Source organism: Trichechus manatus, unplaced genomic scaffold, assembly GCF_000243295.1.
Source record: "Trichechus manatus latirostris isolate Lorelei unplaced genomic scaffold, TriManLat1.0 scaffold00135, whole genome shotgun sequence".
In the NCBI taxonomy this organism is placed as follows: Eukaryota; Metazoa; Chordata; class Mammalia; order Sirenia; family Trichechidae; genus Trichechus; species Trichechus manatus.
In genome coordinates, this window is record NW_004444071.1 from 2,345,846 (window position 1) to 2,364,574 (window position 18,729).

General features: G+C 39.8%; 1 protein-coding gene across 1 annotated transcript in view; it reads left to right on the forward strand.

Moving 5' to 3' along the window:
- Positions 1-18,489, forward strand: part of CDH6 (cadherin 6) — a 147,354-nt gene extending 128,865 nt beyond the window's left edge. Inside the window, exons 7-12 of the mRNA XM_004385218.1 lie at positions 479-732; positions 5,910-6,046; positions 9,671-9,792; positions 11,567-11,684; positions 11,815-12,066; positions 17,714-18,489. Coding sequence (XP_004385275.1) covers positions 479-732; positions 5,910-6,046; positions 9,671-9,792; positions 11,567-11,684; positions 11,815-12,066; positions 17,714-18,204 — 1,374 coding nt within the window. The 3' untranslated portion in view covers positions 18,205-18,489. The remainder of the gene's footprint in view (positions 1-478; positions 733-5,909; positions 6,047-9,670; positions 9,793-11,566; positions 11,685-11,814; positions 12,067-17,713) is intronic.
- The last annotated feature ends 240 nt before the right edge of the window (positions 18,490-18,729 follow it).

The following is an 18,729-nucleotide window of genomic DNA, read 5'->3' on the forward strand; positions in this document are numbered from 1 at the left end:
CAGGTAGTTCTAATTAAAGCCAGCTGTGAGAACATCTGACATAGAATAATCAGCTGCATATTTGCCACCTTGCCTCTGGCATGGCCCCCTCTAGTCCAATATAAGGATTTAAAAGACAAAACGAAACAAGGATCTGTAACAGACTCTTGCTTCCAGATTCCCTTTCCTGCCCAGTACGACGCCCTGCACCTCACCACCCATGTCCAAGTCAACAGCGGGCATGGATTCAGCCCACACTTTTATCAGGGTTGTGTGGCATCTGAACTCCTTTGCAGACTTTATAATTGCTTCCCGCCCTGTCGTCTGTGTGTAGGGAAAAAGTAATTACATTTTATCTTTCATGCCTTTGCCCAGTATCACATTAATGTGTCATGAGCAATATGATCACATTCATTTATCTGTGATTTGCACAAAAACTGGTTCATGTCTTGGCTTTCTGTGTCTTAGCTGCTTGAAAGATGTCCTTTTTCTTTCTAAGCTTTTGGACTTTGAAAAGAAGAAAGTGTACACCCTCAAAGTGGAAGCCTCCAACCCTCACGTTGAACCCCGTTTTCTCTACCTGGGCCCATTCAAAGATTCGGCCACAGTTAGAATTATGGTGGACGATGTAGACGAGCCTCCTGTCTTCAGCAAACTGGCCTACATCCTACAGATAAGAGAAGATGCTCACATAAACACGACGATAGGCTCAGTCACGGCCCAAGATCCAGATGCTGCCAGGAATCCCGTCAGGTAAGCACACTTCTACAACGTGTCTCTGTTATAAGTTTCAGTTCATTTACATTTAAGTATCTGCCTTCAAGTTGGAATGGATGAGTCCCTTTTATCCAACTAGACGGTGGTGTTTTCCTGAAAAACTACTCTAAACAACACCGTTACTCTCCTTGCTCACTACATAAATATTTTTTAGCTGTAGCATAAACCTGAAAAACACAATTTTTAAAAATGTATATATAAATGAGCTATAAAAAGTTTACTGCTTACGTAGAAGTGGTATAAGGTAAAGCAGTTGAATGGCCTGGGATTTCTTCTAAGGTCTTAGATTTGCTCAAGTGTAATGTGGAGGAAATACTGTGGTTTTTAACAAACAAGGCACTGGGCTTGAGAGTCTGTTTTTCAAACGTAAAAGAGCCTATCATGTAACACTTAGGGCAGAATTATGCTCCATTTGGATGCATATTTTTTTCTTTTGCCAACTTGAATAAAAACATGAACTCTGTTTCATGATATATATCTATGAAATCCTGGGGAAATTAATAGAGCTGAATCACAATTTATACTACGTAAGCAAGCTCTATTTTCCCCATACTTCCCTTGTACCTTCCTTGTAAATCATGCTCCAGTAAAGGCTCATTACTCTTTGGAGCCACTGATGCTTCAGAATTCTAGAATCCTATCGTGAAAGCATTGGAGTCAACCAACCTCCAGCCTTCAGCCAGTAGCTTAGTTGGTTAAATGAGAGAATTGCTAAGCCAGAATATCATTGTGCAAATTATTCCCCATAAATAACGTAAGCAGCCTTAAAAACTGGAGGAACTCTTCTCAGGCAGTCTACACGTATATCCTGGGGCCCTCCTATGTGCCAGGCATGTTCTAGACACTAAGGATACAACAGAGAACAGCACAAAGTTCTGAACTCCTGGAGCTTACATTCTAATGGGGACGTATTGATAATAAATAATTATAATATTATAAGTGTATAGTATTCCAGGTGAAAATAAATTCTAAGCCAAAAAATAAAGCAGAGGACGGGAACAGAGAGTCTTTGGGGTACTATTTTAGACAGCACTGCCAGACTTGGCCTCAGCGGTGGTGAGTCACTTGAGTAGAGATTTTAATGAAGTGTGGGTGGGTGGAAGGCACACTGATATCTAGTGGTAAGAACATCCCAAAAAGAGGAAAAAGCAATAGTAAGGTCTGAGACCAGAGCAGGCTTAGCATGTTCAAGGATCAGCAAGGAGCCTACTTGACTGGAAGAGAGTGAGCGAAGGGGGAGGTTTCGTGGAGTGGTGAACATGGTGGCTCACACAGGGGTGTGTCAGCCATGACAAAAACTGTATTCTATTCTGACTGAGGGGCCCTGGTGGTACAGTGGTTAAGAGCTCGGCTGCTAACCAAAAGGTCAGCAGTTAGAAACCCTGTGGGACAGTTCTACTCATAGGGTCACTATGAGTCAGAATTGACTTGATGGCAATGGGTTTTTATTCTGATTGAAATGGGAACCATTAGTGAGAATTTAATAGAAGAGTTAATAATCCAAAACTATATTTTAAAAAGATCCTATTGGCTGCTACATGGAGAGTATTAGATATTTGCAGATAAAAGAATTTGAGCCTGTCAGATAGGCTTTTTCTAATTTCTTAGCCATTGAGCCTTTTGTTCAAATGAAACCTTATGACAAGCCCCACATATAAAACACAAAAATGCCCTACTTATCTCAGAGAATAATTTTAAACATTGGGAAAACAGAGTCTGTTATTTTATCGTTGTACTAGAATAGCCATGGACACCTTGGAGTATGGTCAACTCACAGTAGCCACATATGAACTCTATGGACCAAATGTTCCTCTGTACACATTTAATATTGTCAATAAGACAAAAGTGAATGATGGCTTTCACCTGCCTAGAACAATTAATTTTTAGTACTTTCACAATTATTAGGTCACTTGGAATTTGTTCTAATTGCATAAGAAACAATCTCAGCCAGTCAATGTCAAGTCCAATTTATAAGCATGAGTGCTGAAAGTTTACAAATATGTGCATTTTGTTACTTCTTTGTTCAGACAACATGTTTTTCAATGAAAGAGATAATGCCTTCTGGGAATTTAGGCCATATTTCTATGTCTATATTACTCATTTAATACAGAATACTAATTTTATCCACTGCATTATTTTATTTTTTATGAGAGGACAAAACTAGCTTGTCAAAGTGGGTTGAGTGTCAGCTAATTTTGAAGTTTTTTTTGCAAGCCTTCCATTGGTACATACAGAGTACTAGCATGAGAATTCCACCAGCCTCTCCATGGGTGTTATATCCATTATCCTGATCAGGTTGTACCCACAAGACACAGACATGCTGTTGGCAATAGTGAAAGCTGTTTTAATTAGTCACAGACAACAGACAATGTACAACAGGGAAAGTTCCATCACGAGCGGTCCTCCCTGGCTCAAAAGCTGTCTGGGCGGGATGGAAAACTTCCACGGGTGGCCCTTCTCCTTGTAGCATGGACGAAGGACCTCAAGGATCTTGCCCTACCCAGTTTTATATTCCATGGGTTGTATATTTCATTACACATAGTGCAGTGCAAATTTTCCCACCTGATCACCCGAAGAGGGGGGTAATCTGACATGGGGGTGCGAGCCTGCAATTGTTAGCCTGGAATTGTATCTCTGTAGCCCTACTGCTTATTCTGACAAACCATTAGGCTTCAAAGGGGAAGTGCAATGGTTTGCCCCGAAGCCCAAAGATGCTAGTGGGGAGCAAGGAACAGAGAGTAATTATACCCCTTTGGGCCATCCGAAAGACTGCCTCCTCTCAGCTACATGAGAAGACAAATTATTGAACCACAGAGTACAATTCAGTCTTGGGGTGGGGGTGGGGGTGGGGAGGCAAGGGGAGAGTTACCTAGCAGAATGGTCTGTTGTAATCAGCTGGGATTGATCACTCTTGTTCCTTATCAGTGATGTCTACAATTAATGTGACTGGACGGTAGGTGTCCTTGATATAAACTGGAATTACTTTGGAAAGAATAGCAACAAACAAATAAGGCTTTGTGTGATAGCATCTTTCCTAAACAAATGTGGGCCTTTTACATTTCCTATTCATTTTTAAGTCTCCCAATGAAGAGAAAATATAGTTTTTGTATGTCCTAAATTGTTACTTTCTCTTTAAAATCAAAAGCCACCTTCAACTGAAAATTCCTCACCTCTTGCTCATATTTTAAGACTTGATGGGAAAATATAAATACTTGTAAAACTTAAAACATAGCAGGAGGAAAAGAGCCAAAGAAAAAGCTTGCTGCTGTATATAATTGTAAAAGCTTATAAAAGCAACAAGCAGCATGTCTTACTTTTGACATTTTTCATGAGGGAAAAAAAATATGTGTGTAGATAATTATAAATTTCTTACAAAGTCTATGGAGATTGAGATTTCCTTTTTGGTAATTATATGCTATAAATATTCATCATTTTCAAATTAAAAAGGAAGAAAGATGATCAAGTAAGTTTCATGTGGTTGCCTAAATTTCTAATAAATGTTGATTCATGACATAAATGAAATAAACAACTTTTTCATCTGTTTCAACCTTTCTGATGATAAATATCTCAGGTAGATATAAATTGAAAATGAATTCCAACCCAACTTGATATACGTGTCCTTTGTGAACTTTATTACTTCTTTTTAAAATCAGATTTAAATAGCTTACAATAATTTAGACCTCACTAGATAACAAACCCTGGTGGTATAGTGGTTAAGACTTTGACTGCTAACCAAAAGGTCGGCAGTTCAAATCCACCAGGCGCTCCTTGGAAACCCTATGGGGCAGTTCTACTCTGTCCTATAGGGTCACTATGAATCTGAATTGACTCAATGGCAACAGGTTTAACAAAAGGAGTCTCTGGTTGGTGCCAATGGTTAACGTGCTTGAAAGGTTGGAGATTCAAGTTCACCCAGAGTCTCCTGATGAGAAAGGTCTGGCAATCTACTTCCAAAAAAACAGGCCATTGAAAACTCTATGGAGTATAGTTCTACTCTGACACACATGGGGTCACCATGAGTTGGAATCGACTTAACAGCAACTGCTTTAGATGACAAAAATTAACTTTATTAAAATATGTTATTATAACTCACTAGTTATATTTTAAAGCAAAATAATTAACTGAAATGGACTGTTGGAGATGGTATTCCTCTGAAAGTTGGTAACAAGCATCTATTTTTCTTAGAGCAATCATGATAATTCCACATGTGTAGGACGACTTAGGTAATTTCCTTCCATTATATTTCTACTGAGTCTATGTTTCTAAATCTCCTACCATGATATAATTTTCAAGACTCCAGCTGAAATTGGCAATTTCTTGCTCTTTAAAGTCCCCCAAAATGAAAATTTTAAAGAGAGTACACATACACACGTATGTTGCTATTCCAATAACTAACAATAAATTTATAAATAAGAAAACATTTCTCAGAATTGACTAGTCTTCCATCAGTTTTGGTGTTAAAGACTTTACTTCTTTGATTTCTAAGATGCCACTCTTGGTTTCCTTAGGCTTTCTCGAAACTTCCTTTCTTAAATATTTATTGAGTTTCTACTCTGTTTTAGGTACGCTTCCAGTCCTTGTGGGTTTCTGTTCTTCCATTGGTCTTTAAGTGATTCTGTCCTTAGCACTTTTCCCCCTTGACATTGAGTAGGAAATCTATATTGCCAATCAAGATCTTTATCAGATTAGGTATCTCCCTCTGGACTTTCCTCAACTCAACGTATCAAAAATAGAACTGACGATCTTCCCCAAATCCTGTGTTTATTCCTCTTCTATCTGTGTGTGGCAGCTCAATCAATTAGTGATCTTTGTTAAACATTCTCTTGCCACATACACATTAAAGTTGTGAGGTTCTAAAAACTTGACTTAAAATGTAACAATTACTACATAAACCGGATCCAAATTACATATAAAAAAGAAATGTTAGTGGTGATTCTCAAGATCATCTAACTTGCCTAGCAGGTTTACTGTTAGTACCTCAATGGTAAAGAACTAATTTTTCAGACTATTTTGTTTAATGTTAAATTATAGATATGCAAATAGGCACTACAAAGTAGAAAAAAATTAATATAACAGGTACTCTGTGAATAATTTTAAGATATGAGAGTAGCAAACACAAAGAAACCCTTTCTAAATTCTTTCCCCATTTTCAGGTATTCTGTCGATCGTCACACAGACATGGACCGAATATTCAACATTGATTCTGGAAATGGTTCGATTTTTACATCAAAACTTCTTGACCGAGAAACACTGCTGTGGCACAACATTACAGTGATAGCAACTGAGATCAGTAAGTCCAACCTAATGTTGCTGCTGTCCCTGGTTGATGGAGCGGCTGTCCCAGCAAGGGCTCATGGAGCACCGCTGAAACTCCTCACCATGTAGTGATGATCCTGCTGAATACATATTGAGAGAAAGAGCCCAGCCACAGTTTGCAGTAATGTTTCTTCTAGACATATGTTGCTTCATTCATAAATAGAGGGGCAACTGTGGAAATTCTGCAGCTTGCAAACAGTAAAATGCGAATACCTCTCACAAAGGAGATTGAGATTGTACATGTTGAATTTTACTCCAAAAACCTTATAAATCAAAGCATTACAAAGGCAGCTGAAACATGGAATCAATTATGTTAGAAATTGTGTGTGGGAAGGTCAAGTATACTCTAAAATGTAGTCATTATTTAGAAATCTTTTGGATATTCATCCTCAAGATTTCTATGGAATTTCTATTTCAAAATCTTTAGTGAAGAATCACAAATTTCCACTTTTTCATGGTACATGAAAGTGAGCGATACAAACCATCAAGTGATCAATAAAATGTTTAGAATAAATTACCATAGCAGTCTTTCTGAAATTTAAGGCAAAGCAATATAGTGCCAAAAGAGTGCTTAAATGAAAATTTTTCTATGCAATGAAAATTGTGTAAACACAATGTGTAGACCTAAGTGCATAAAAGAAGTATAATCTTTAAAATAATGTCTAAAAAAAATTTTTTTAAGGCTTTTGGATTATAGCTCATCTTTAGTTTTCAATTTTAAAAGTCCTTAACATTTTTAGCTCTGTTTGGGTATCTAGTGTGAAATATTCCACATCATATGGTGTATTACAGTTGTATTCTTTGTCAACGTAACTCATGAGATTTGAAGTGGCTGAAGGATATTGGGTGGAATAATATATAACGAATATGGGCCAAACAAAGCATTGCTTTTTGATAGTGATAAGGACACCTCATTCAGCTCATTATAAATTTGTTGGGTAAGAATTTGCTCTTCAGAATGTATGTGAAGGTACTGATGTGGGTACCAGTGACAGAGCACACTAAAAGCTTTAAAATTACAAAATTATTTCTCACTAAAAAGGGCCATTTATATAACTTCATGAAATTTATTTAAGCTTTTTTGTGGAGGATCTCATTCTAGTTTATGTTTTACTGAAATAGTCATTTCATAAGTATTTTAAGCTTTGGGCCTTAAAATTTCTGTTTTAAGATTTAATATTTCTATGACTTATTTGAAAATATTCGTGATTAAGATCTTTTAAAGGTTCAGCTTCAGCAACTCTAACTTTTGAGGAATAGTGTGAATAAAATTTTAGATGCAAGGGACTGTAGGAATTTTATTGTCCAAACTTCTTAATTACCTTTGATGTAACGGAAGCCAAGAGCTTGTATAAGACCAGCTCGCTCCCACTCCAGGGCCTTTGCATTTCCTGTTTCTTCTACCTGGACAGCCAGAAATATTCACATACCTTCATCCTCTTCATTCATGTCTCTATGTAAATGTCATTTCATCAGAGAAGCTGTCCCTGTTCACCTATTTAAAGTAACACCTCTATCTCTCTTTGTTTAATTTCCATAGCACTTATGTCTTAGTCATCTAGTGCTGCTATAACAAAAATACCACAAGTGGATGACTTTAACAAAGAGAAGTTTATTTCCTCACAGTAAAGTAGGCTTAAAGTCCAAATTCAGGGCGTCAATTCCAGGGGAAGGCTTTCTCTCTCTGTGGGCCCTCGTCAATCTTCCCCAGGACTAGGAGCTTCTCTGCACAGGACTCCAGGTCCAAAGGACACGCTCTGCTCCTGGCACTGCTTTCTTGGTGGTATGAGGTCCTCCACTCTCTGCTTGCTTCCCTTTACATTGGATCAGGGATGTAACCTTAGAAAGGGTATCACAATCCCGCCCTAATCCTCTTTAACATAAAATTACAATCATAAAATGGAGGACAACCACACAATACTGGAAATCATGGCCCAGCCAAATTGATACACGTATTTTTGGGGGGACACAATTTAATACATGACAACTTACCACCAGCTGACACGTTATATATTTGTGTTTACGGTTTCTCTACCTCTATTAGAATTAAAGCTCCAGGAAGCAGGCAGTCCCTGAGTGGTGCAAACAGTTAATGTGCTCCACTGCTAACAGAAAGGTTGGAAGTTTTGAGTCCAACCAGAGGTACTCAGGAGAAAGGCCTGGTGACTATTCTGAAAAATCAACCACTGGAAAAGAGTTCTACTCTGACACACATGGGGTCACCATGAGGCAGAACTGACTCAATGGCAACCGGCTACAGGTCCAGGAAGAAGGATGTTTGTGATGTTCCCTGTGTGTCTCAGCACCATAATAGTGGCTGGCACATATTAGACACTCACTAAATATTTATAGAGTGAACAAATGAATGAACATATGAATGAAGTGAATGAACTAGAGCTGGGGTGAGAGGTCGCATCTCCTGATTGTTATTCCAGGAATCTGTTTTCCATGCTATCCTGGAAATCTATCATGGGAGACAAATGAAATACTTCATTTATGTCAGGTCTTCAAACATAGATTCTGCTCTATCATTATTCTAAGTAAACAGTCTGGGCTTTGGAGTCAGGCAGACCCAAGTATGAATCCAGGCTCCATTCTTACTAGCTCTGTGAATTTGAATATATTACTTAACTTTTCTCTGCCTTAGTTTTCTCATCTATAAAATGGGGCAATGTCTGTACCTACGTGAAAAGTTTGTAAGGATTAAATAAGATAATATAGCAAAGTGCTTGGCATAATGTCTAGCTCTTGTTCAGCACTCAAACTGAAACACTAAAGACCAATAGCAATCCTTTGGTTTTCTGGTGCCTCATCCATACCTCCCACCCCACCTCCCCATCACCTTCCTTTTGTCTGTGTTTTCCATCAGCCTATTTCTTTGACTTCCTTTAAAATCTGCCTCTAGAATGCCTCTTCTGGTAGCTTGTCTTTATTTTGTGTTATCCTAGGGTTTATTATATAGTTATCCACCATTCATCTGTTAGTTTGATTAACATGGCGGCTTGCATATTGCTATGATGCTGGAAGCTAGGCCACCGGTATTTCAAACATGAGCAGGGTCATCATCCATGGTGGACAAGTTTCAGCAGAGCTTCCAGACTAAGACAAACTCGAAAGCAAGGCCTGGCAATCTACGTACAAAAATCAGTCAATGAAAACCTTATGGATCACAATAGAATATTGTCTGATACAGTGCTGGAAGACGAGCCCCCTAGGCTGGAAGGCACTATGCAATAGGCGCAACAATAGACTCAAACATCAATGGTCATGAAGATGGCACAAGACTAGGCAGTGTTTTGCCCTGTTGTGCATAGGGTCACCATAAGTGGGAGCTGACTTGACAGCAACTAACGACAATAACATTATGCAGTTGTACTATATCAACACCAGTAGCTTTGTCTCCTGTTTTCATCAGGTATATCTTAACTCTAGACGTATCTACTTCTTCTTTCTTGTGACCACGTTAACCCGTGACACTCACAGCCACCTCGGCAACTCTAGACTGCATGAATGAGAATGAAGGAGTATGTACGTGTTGCCTACTGAGAATTAATGATCAACATATACATGCATTTTCCTTTCTTTTGGCATGTTGCAGATAATCCAAAGCAAAGCAGCCGAGTACCTCTGTATATTAAAGTTCTAGATGTCAATGATAATGCCCCAGAATTTGCTGAATTCTATGAAACCTTCGTCTGTGAAAAAGCAAAGGCAGATCAGGTGAGTTTCATAAGAAAGCATATTCAAATTTAAAGTCAGATTAATTTAGCTCTTCTAATAATTCAGTTGATACACAGAGCTGAGAGCTAGTCCTGAATTATCTATGAAGTGAATGTTAAGGAAATTAATACTATAAACAAGAACCAGGACTAATGTTTGAACTTGCATAAGAAAACAAACAGTTTTTAAGAACTTGGAAGTTCATTGTCTGAAAGACTTAATGCTATTCCAAATTGGTCTTAAGTTTTCATTAAAATATATTAGTCATAGCTTTATTGGAAAAACATTTATTGGTGAGCAGATAGGTTTAATTACCACATATACATGGAAGTAATACCTAGAACATATTTTACAAGTACCTGTTATTCATATTTTCACTTATTCACATTGTCTATTTGTACAAGTAATACTATGAATTGAATGTTTTACAGTTTTCCACATTTGTTCCCACCTGAAATAGATGCCAGTGATATAAAAATTATGTTACAGTTCATCAAAATAGAAGTGCATGTTAAGGCGCATGTTAAAGTAGGAAGCTAAAGTTACTACGTTTTATATGCTCGTTTTCTTTTTAGCTTTTCTGAAAGTAGATGGCTTATACATATGGCAAGCCGGCATTTCTAAACAAGCTGTCCAAATAGTGCCTCCATTTTGTTAAGCTGCAATGTTGTATCAAATAATAAACAAATCCAGACTTAGATAGGGAAAGACTCTTTTCAGAAAGAAAGACCACTGCAAGCAGGAAAGGAACAATTAATTACATTGGAAGAGGGGTCTATTGCAATAGGGAGAACACTCTGACCGTAAGATCAGCAACCATCCCAAGAGTTAGGCACAATGAGTTTGTCTTTCACAGAGGTGAGAGTAAACAGCACTAGAAGGAGCCAGGTGTGGAGAAGTACAATGAAAGGGTGGTGTGATCAGTTAGTAAATTAGAGGATGTTTTACGCTGAGGCCAGCCTATTTTCAGGGAGGGACCCTTAAGGAAGGGTGGTATGTTGGCTCTGGCTGAAGGTGGGCCAAAATGCAGGGACCTGGGAAAGGAGAGAAGCTTTACCAATGTTTGCTTAATGAGCATTTTGTTTCTGATTGATCAGTGGCGACCAGCAGTTCAGTTAATCATTTCTGAGGCCAAGAATGGGAATTTGGAGGGTTTATATCTGGCAATTGTCACAGGTAAACAAGGAGGCATCTATGAGTCTTACCTAAGTCATATGGGGAAGAGGGCTCTTTGCAGTAAGCTGTTTTCCATAACCCAAAGGGTGGGGAGCTTTCTTTAAAGGGCACTGTTTCCAAGATCACAGGGTTCAGGTAAAATTCAGCGTTGTCAACCATCATAGATAATTGTGATATTTTAAAGCTTTCCATCAGTCTAGAGCAATGTTTCTCAACTGGGGGTGATTTTGCCCCCCGGGAGATATTTGGCAATGTCTGGAGACATTTTTGATTTTCACAACTAGGAGGGTACAACTGGTACTGAGTAGGTAGAGGCCAGGTATGCTGCTCAACATCCTACGATGCATAGGACAGACCCCACAACAAAGGATTATCCCCTGCTCTATGATTTTCCAACCCATCAGTTCTTTGAAGAGAGTGTATTCATTGTTTTTTTTTTAAATTACCATTTTTTATCATTTATTTTAGTTTTGTTGTAGTTAAGAAATCATTGTTTAAATCAAAATGAAAATCATTTAGTCAAACAATTTACTACAAAACTGTAAGAAATACTTCTGAGTTAGCAAAATTCTACTGCTGCTTTATGGTTTCATTTTAGTTGATTCAGACCCTACATGCCATTGACAAGGATGACCCCTATAGTGGGCACCAATTCTCATTCTCTTTGGCCCCGGAAGTAGCCAGTGGCTCAAACTTCACCATTCAAGACAACAAAGGTAAATAAATGAGCACAAGTTACATTCTTTGTCTACATGTCTAAATCTAGATCTATCTATTCCTATCACAGTTGATCCAATACGTTGTGTGGTACCCACATACATTCACCACTTTGCTTTCTGGTTCCAGACAACACCGCAGGAATCTTCACTCGGAAAAATGGCTATAACAGACAAGAGATGAGCACTTATCTCCTGCCTGTGGTCATCTCAGACAACGACTACCCAGTCCAAAGCAGCACTGGGACAGTGACTGTCCGGGTCTGTGCATGTGACCTCCACGGAAACATGCAGTCCTGCCATGCGGAGGCCCTCATCCACCCCACGGGGCTCAGCACGGGGGCTCTGGTTGCCATCCTTCTGTGCATCGTGATTCTACTAGGTAAACTGGTTCTCCCTACATCCCATCTCCCCATGGTGTGGGGCACACACTGTAGCTGTGACACTCTAGATTTATCCGCCTCCCCCAGTAAGGCATACAGCCTGATCTAGGTGAGTAGAGTTACATGCTGAGAATGTGTATTGTTCGACCCTGAATTCGTTTTTGCTTGAAAATGGCTTTGGAGACTGATACAGTTGTGAAACTTGCCCATGTCTTTGCCTACCTGGGAATCCTTCCTCCAAAACAATCTCTTGTCTATTAAAATTCTTGGGATGAATCTCGGTGGGATTGGAGGGCAATATAAATATGCCCTTTTCGTTTCATTTCTTGTTTAATATTTAATCTGGCAAAACATTGTGTAGTTTTAACAAGTGGAAGTTGTCGAGCATGGAGTATATGATGCTGTTTCTACAAAGGCAAAGTTTAAAGATCAAGGAGAAAGGGGAAAGAGGAGGGTGGTGACTTTTTCTCTTTCACACAGGAAAATAAACGCTCTGCAATTTTCTTTATCTCAGCAAATTTATTTTGACCTACCCATTTAAATGACTGCCTTTTTCCCTCTCTGGTGGCCACATACATAATGTCTATTATTTCTCAGACTCTTGATAATAACTTTTATGATGAAAGAAATAAATCTGGGCCCCACAAAGAAATGAATGTGATTAACAGAGAAAGTCAAGGTCTAACAATGATTCAAATGAAATTTTTACTCCCAGCCAACTTATTAAGCACGCAAGTTGAGCTCAAATTGCTGAACAGTCCCTTGCCTGTTTGTGAACCAAGGAATCAAATATTAGCTAATGCAACCCTTCCAAAAATAAAAGCAAGATTTGAAAACCTTGCCTACACAATGAAAAAAAATAAGGAGTCAGGATTAACCTGGATTACACAGGAGTGAAAAAACTCTTTAAAAATGAAGACCTAGTGGCTTTGAGAAGAATAAAGGAGGACCTACATTTCTCAAGGAACGGCATGCCTAGGGATCCCTGCTTAAGAGCTCCACTTTCCAGATCGACTTCGCTAATTATAACAGAAGCCTTGAAACTCAACTCCAGAACTGTGATTCTCTATGTCAACTAAGATTTGAGGAAAGTATTTTAAGATATGAGGATAAATAAAAACTGACAGTGTGCAAAGACAAATCAGTGTTTCTAATGGTGTGAGTCTGTAAAAATAATTTGGGTAAAGGAGGACATGAATGTTCTTTGTGATTAAAAAAAAAAAAAAAAGATTATTTTTAGAAGCCCTGAATTGGCAAAACTGTACTCAGGTAATATTCTGTGGACTTCTATGGAAGGAGAGCCAACTCCTATTTGATGAAGTTTATTTGTACGTTCCTTCGCTATCTACCCATTTAATTTTCTTCTTCCTCTTCTTGCTTCTAACTAACTCACTTTATCTGCCCTTGTCATTTCCTTCCTCCAGTGAGTTTGCTGTCTCCTCGGAAACAAACCAAACCCATTGCCATCGAGTCGATTCCGACTCATAGCGACCCTAAAGGACAGAGTAGAACTGCCCCGTAGGGTTTCCAAGGAGCGCCTGGTGGATTCAAACCGCCGACCTTTTGGTTAGCAGCCAAACACTTAACCACTGCACCACCAGGGCTGTCTCCTCATCACTCCTAATTTGCCTCACTGCCTCCCACATCTTGTCTAGTCTCTTTGGAATTCTGTACCTAATCCAAAAAGGGAAAAATGTGATGCAATTTTAGGAGGCTCACGATGTGGGCTGGGCACTGTGCAAAGGGGCTTCATAAATATTTTTCTCACTTAATCCTCAGAACTATCTGGTGTATATTTATCTGCATCTTAACTGTGAAAACCGAGGCTCCAAGACGTTAAGTCATAGCCAAGTCACACAAGTTCCGAGCCCACGTCTTCTCCCCACAGAGGCTTGGTGCTTCCATGCTCCTTCCTTTGCGAGCTTGTGGAATGCAGGGCAATTGCCAGGGTGGAGGAGAGCCCAAACTTACAATGGAACAACTGAGGAAAGTGGAGGCAAACTTGAGAGCTTTTCAGAAGAGGAAAGCCACGTTGATACAGAAGGAAATCTGGAGTCAAGAAAGTAAATCATGTGACATCTAGTATTTCACAAAAATAAAACAACAGTAAAAGCAACCACTACATCTCACATCTCTTATGTTGCTTTAGAGTTTGCAGAACTTTCACATTTATTAACTCGTTCCTTACAACAACACTTGGCTTAAAAGGATCAAATCATTTAAGTTAACTTAGGTCTTCTGATCTCAAATGACCTGCTGCCTTCTAGTTTTTTGGGATTTGAGCACCAATTTGTCCAAAAAAAAAAAACCAAACCCGTTGCCATCGAGTCAATTCTGACTCATAGTGACCTATAGGACAGAGTAGAACTGCCCCGTAGAGTTTCCAAGGAGTGACTGGTGGATTCAAACTGCCAACCTTTTGGTTAGCAGCCATAGCTCTTAACCACTACCCCACCAATTTGTCCGAGTACCCCAAAACACAAAAATAACCTCACTGCTGGCCTCTGGCGCCAAGGGGCGGGGGAAGGGGGAGGCTCCATTCCTGGTGAAGGAATCTTATCAGTATATCACTTTATCAGAATATTTTTTCTCCATGTGCTTAGAAATTATGTTTTCAGTTTTTAAAAGTTAGCACTGAGAAAGATCTCCCTTTAAACAATTAAACTCTCAAGAAATTCTGTTTAGATGTGCAGGGGCCAAATAAGAGATACAGGCAATTTTAGCTGTGGAAGAATTAGGCAGTGAGTAAATGCCTTTGACTTATTGAATGTGGCCCCTCGTTTCTAGACAATTGTACTTTGAGGAAATCGCTTCAGATGTGCATAGGAAAATTAAGTTGCGGGAGAATTACGAAGTGATAAATGCCTGCTATCTTGCCTTAAATTACTGAATGAACTTGTGTACATCAGAGTTTAAGCCTTTGCGAGACAGTTAGCTTGATTCTGTTCTCTAATCCCAAAGGCCATCCTTAGTTATAACCATGTGTTTTGCAAATTCATGTCATTGGTCACACTGGAAATCAGCATGAAAGGGAGATCATGGGCCTCCCTCTGCCCAAGCCTTACAAGGCTCCCCAGTACCCCAGCTCCCTCTCATCCAGCCACAAGGTCTCTTAGCTGTTCCTGAAATACCCAGGCACACTCCCACCCAGGGCCACCCCCAGCTCTTTCCTCTGCCTGGAACACTCTTTACCAGATAGCTCCTTTGATAACTCCTCATGTCTTTGCTCAAATCTCACTTCTTCAATGATGCAACCTCTCCCCTAAAACATGCACCATCTCCCACACATACACAGAAACACCCCCCACCCTCCTTACTCTGCTCTACTCTTTCTTGTTTACATAGCACTTATCACTTTCTAATAATTTCCCTAATTATTATGCTCATTGTTTATTTTCTGTCTCCATTCCTTCCTGACTCTTTTAGGGCAGGGTGTTTTAATCCATCTGTTTATTGATAGTGCCTAGAACAGTACCTGGCACAAAGTAGGCACTAAATAGCTATTAACTGGATGGATGGATGGATGGATGGATGGATGGATGGATGGATGGATGGATGGATACATACTCTGAATGAAGGCGACAAATGGAGCATTGGAATACTCTGGTGGCAAAAAAAAAAAAGTGTGTATGATTACACAACCACACTCTTGAAAATGGCAAGATTGCACATTCTTTAGAAATATTCTATAATCCAAACATGCCTCAAAGCACAGTAATTAAAAGTATGGGCTTTTAGTGTGACCAACCTGGATTTGGTCACATCTCTACTTTTGAATTGCTTGTCCATGTGACATTGCTAAACCCCAATTTTGTCTTCTGTAAAATGGAGTTATAATAATGCTACCAACTTTGTAGGGCTATTAGAATAATTTAAATGAAATTTACTGTGTAAACTAAAGGAGCCCTAGTGACCCAACAGCTAAGCACTCTGCTGCTAACCGAAAAGTTTGTGGCTCAAACCCACCCAGAGGCTCCGTGGGAGAAAGATCTGATGATCTGCTCCCATAAAGATTATAGCCATGAAAACCCTATGGGGCAGTTTTACTTTGTCACTCGGGGTTGTAATGAGTTGGAATCACCTCGACGGCACCTCATAACAACAACAGTATGTAAAGTGCTTAGCCTAGTGCTTGGCACAAGGAAAACTTTCAACAGATGTAACCAGTTATGGTTACTAATACTAATAACGTCTGAAGTTTTCACATACAGACACATGGGTGTGCATATCTCCATTATTATATGTGTCGATGTACATTGTTGTCGTTATTTGCCGTAGAGTGGATTCCGACTCACGGCAACCCCGTGTGTTCGGAATAGAACTGCTTCACAGGGTTTTCAAGGCTGTGACCTTTCAGAAGCAGATCACCAGGCCTTACTCTGGAGGCGCCTCTTGGTGGGTCTGAACCTCCAACCTGTCAGTTAGTAGTCCAGCGCTTAACCATTTGCACTACCCGGGGAGCCCCATATATATACATACCCAGTGAAAAGCCATCATTCTGTAATTCTTATTGCAATAATTCAATTTTCATGGCTCATAAAAATTGAACCATGTTATGGGTGAGATAGTAAAGAGATATAACTGGCACTTCCTAGGATAAATTCCCCTGGACAAACTCACTTCACCACTGCATTTTGTGCCCTGGTTGGCTGTTTTCTCTCTAAGATGTCTCTATGCTTTTACTGCCCCATAGGGTTTCCAAGGAGCGGCTGGTGGATTTGCGCTGCTGACCTTTTGGTTAGCAGCCAAGCTCTTAACCAGTGTGCCATCAGGGCTCCATGTCCATTTGTAGATGTGTCACTCTGCAGGTAGCCAAATATGTCCTACCCAAGTGCTAAGAAACACCAGGAGCCACTTAAATACAATTCTTGCTTTCTCTCTAATTTGAGTCAGGAAGAATCATCAGAAGAATGACCATTCTGAGCAATGAATTTACAGGACATGAGCCCTTGAAAGATAAAAGAAGTTCTTTCTCGCTTAAACTGTTGTGTAGCTCAAACAGAAATCATTTGGTCTGTACAAAATTACCCCCTTCAAATGGGCTGGACTCAAAGTCCACAATGGCTTCCTGAACTGTATCTGGGTCTCTCCAGGTATCATCTGTAACAATATTTCTTTATATGTAGAAAGGTATGCAAACATTTACATCTCTACTTTGAGTTTTAAGCTAATTTTACACTTTTAAAAGAAGGCATAGTGCAAAAGTTATTTTCGATGTGGAGTTATGCAAACCTTTCAACACATTCCCGAAGGTGCCAGCCTTGTCCTTACAACCAGCATTTTAGGTGTTCGGCATAATTTGCACTCTTATTGCAGAACTTTCACTGTGCTTGAGCTTTTTTATTTTATTTTTTCCTTACCTTGAAACTAGTCTGCCGTTTCAAAGCAAAAAAGAACTACTGACAAAATGTGATGGTGTTTTATCATCTGCTTAAAATGTAACCTTCTTACAAATATTTACTCCAGTTTTGGGGTCTCCGTTTGATCATATTTGGAGACAAGTGCACCTTTAAAGGAATAAAAGTTGAGTCTGCAGTTTTCGAGAGAACTTTTAAAACTTCTCTTTCGAGCACAGCGTTTCTCCCTGACATTAATTGGGCGGCAAATTAACTTTCCCTTCCCTTTCTGTTTTGTTTCTGCTTCCAGGGACAGTGGTGCTGTTTGCAGCTCTGAGGCGGCAGCGGAAAAAAGAGCCTTTGATCATTTCCAAAGAGGACATCAGAGATAACATTGTCAGTTATAATGATGAAGGTGGCGGTGAGGAGGACACCCAGGCCTTTGATATTGGCACCCTGAGAAACCCCGAAGCCATAGAGGACAACAAATTACGGAGGGACATCGTGCCCGAAGCCCTTTTTCTACCCCGACGAACTCCAACAGCTCGTGACAACACCGACGTCAGAGATTTCATTAACCAAAGGTTAAAGGAAAACGACACGGACCCCACTGCCCCGCCCTACGACTCCTTGGCCACCTACGCGTACGAGGGTACCGGCTCGGTGGCCGGTTCTCTGAGCTCGCTGGAGTCGGCGACCGCGGATGGAGACCAAGACTATGATTACCTTAGGGACTGGGGCCCTCGCTTCCAAAAGCTGGCAGATATGTACGGAGGGGTGGACAGTGACAAAGACTCCTAATATGTTGCCTTTTTTTCTTTTCCAATCCGACACTGAGATACATGAAGTGGCTCTTTATATTTATCCACTACTCTGTGAAGGGTTCTCTGTTCTACTGGTTCCAGAAGTCAATGGCTGCAGTCTGTGTGGATCAAATGTTAGAGACTTTTTTTCTAGTACACTTTTATGAGCTTCCAAGAGGCACATTTTTATTTTTTAGTGCATCCAGTTTATCAAGTCAGTCCAATAGGTACCATGCTGGGGGAGAAGACAGGGGGCCATCTTTCCCCTAGTTCTTACAGGGCAAGTTTGGAAGCTGCTTAGTTCCACTGGCCTGGTTTTTTTTACTCCATTTCATTGACTCAGGTCAGGTGGCTCCTTTGACTGTACATTTCACATGCGAATGGGGTGAGGAATTGTGCTTTAATGATAAAACTACTATTTCAGTAAAAGAAATGAGGGAGGAATGTATCAGCTCACAAAGAGATAATAAAACTCTATATGAATGTGTACTTCATATACAGTAAACCCTGTGAAAGCTGGAAC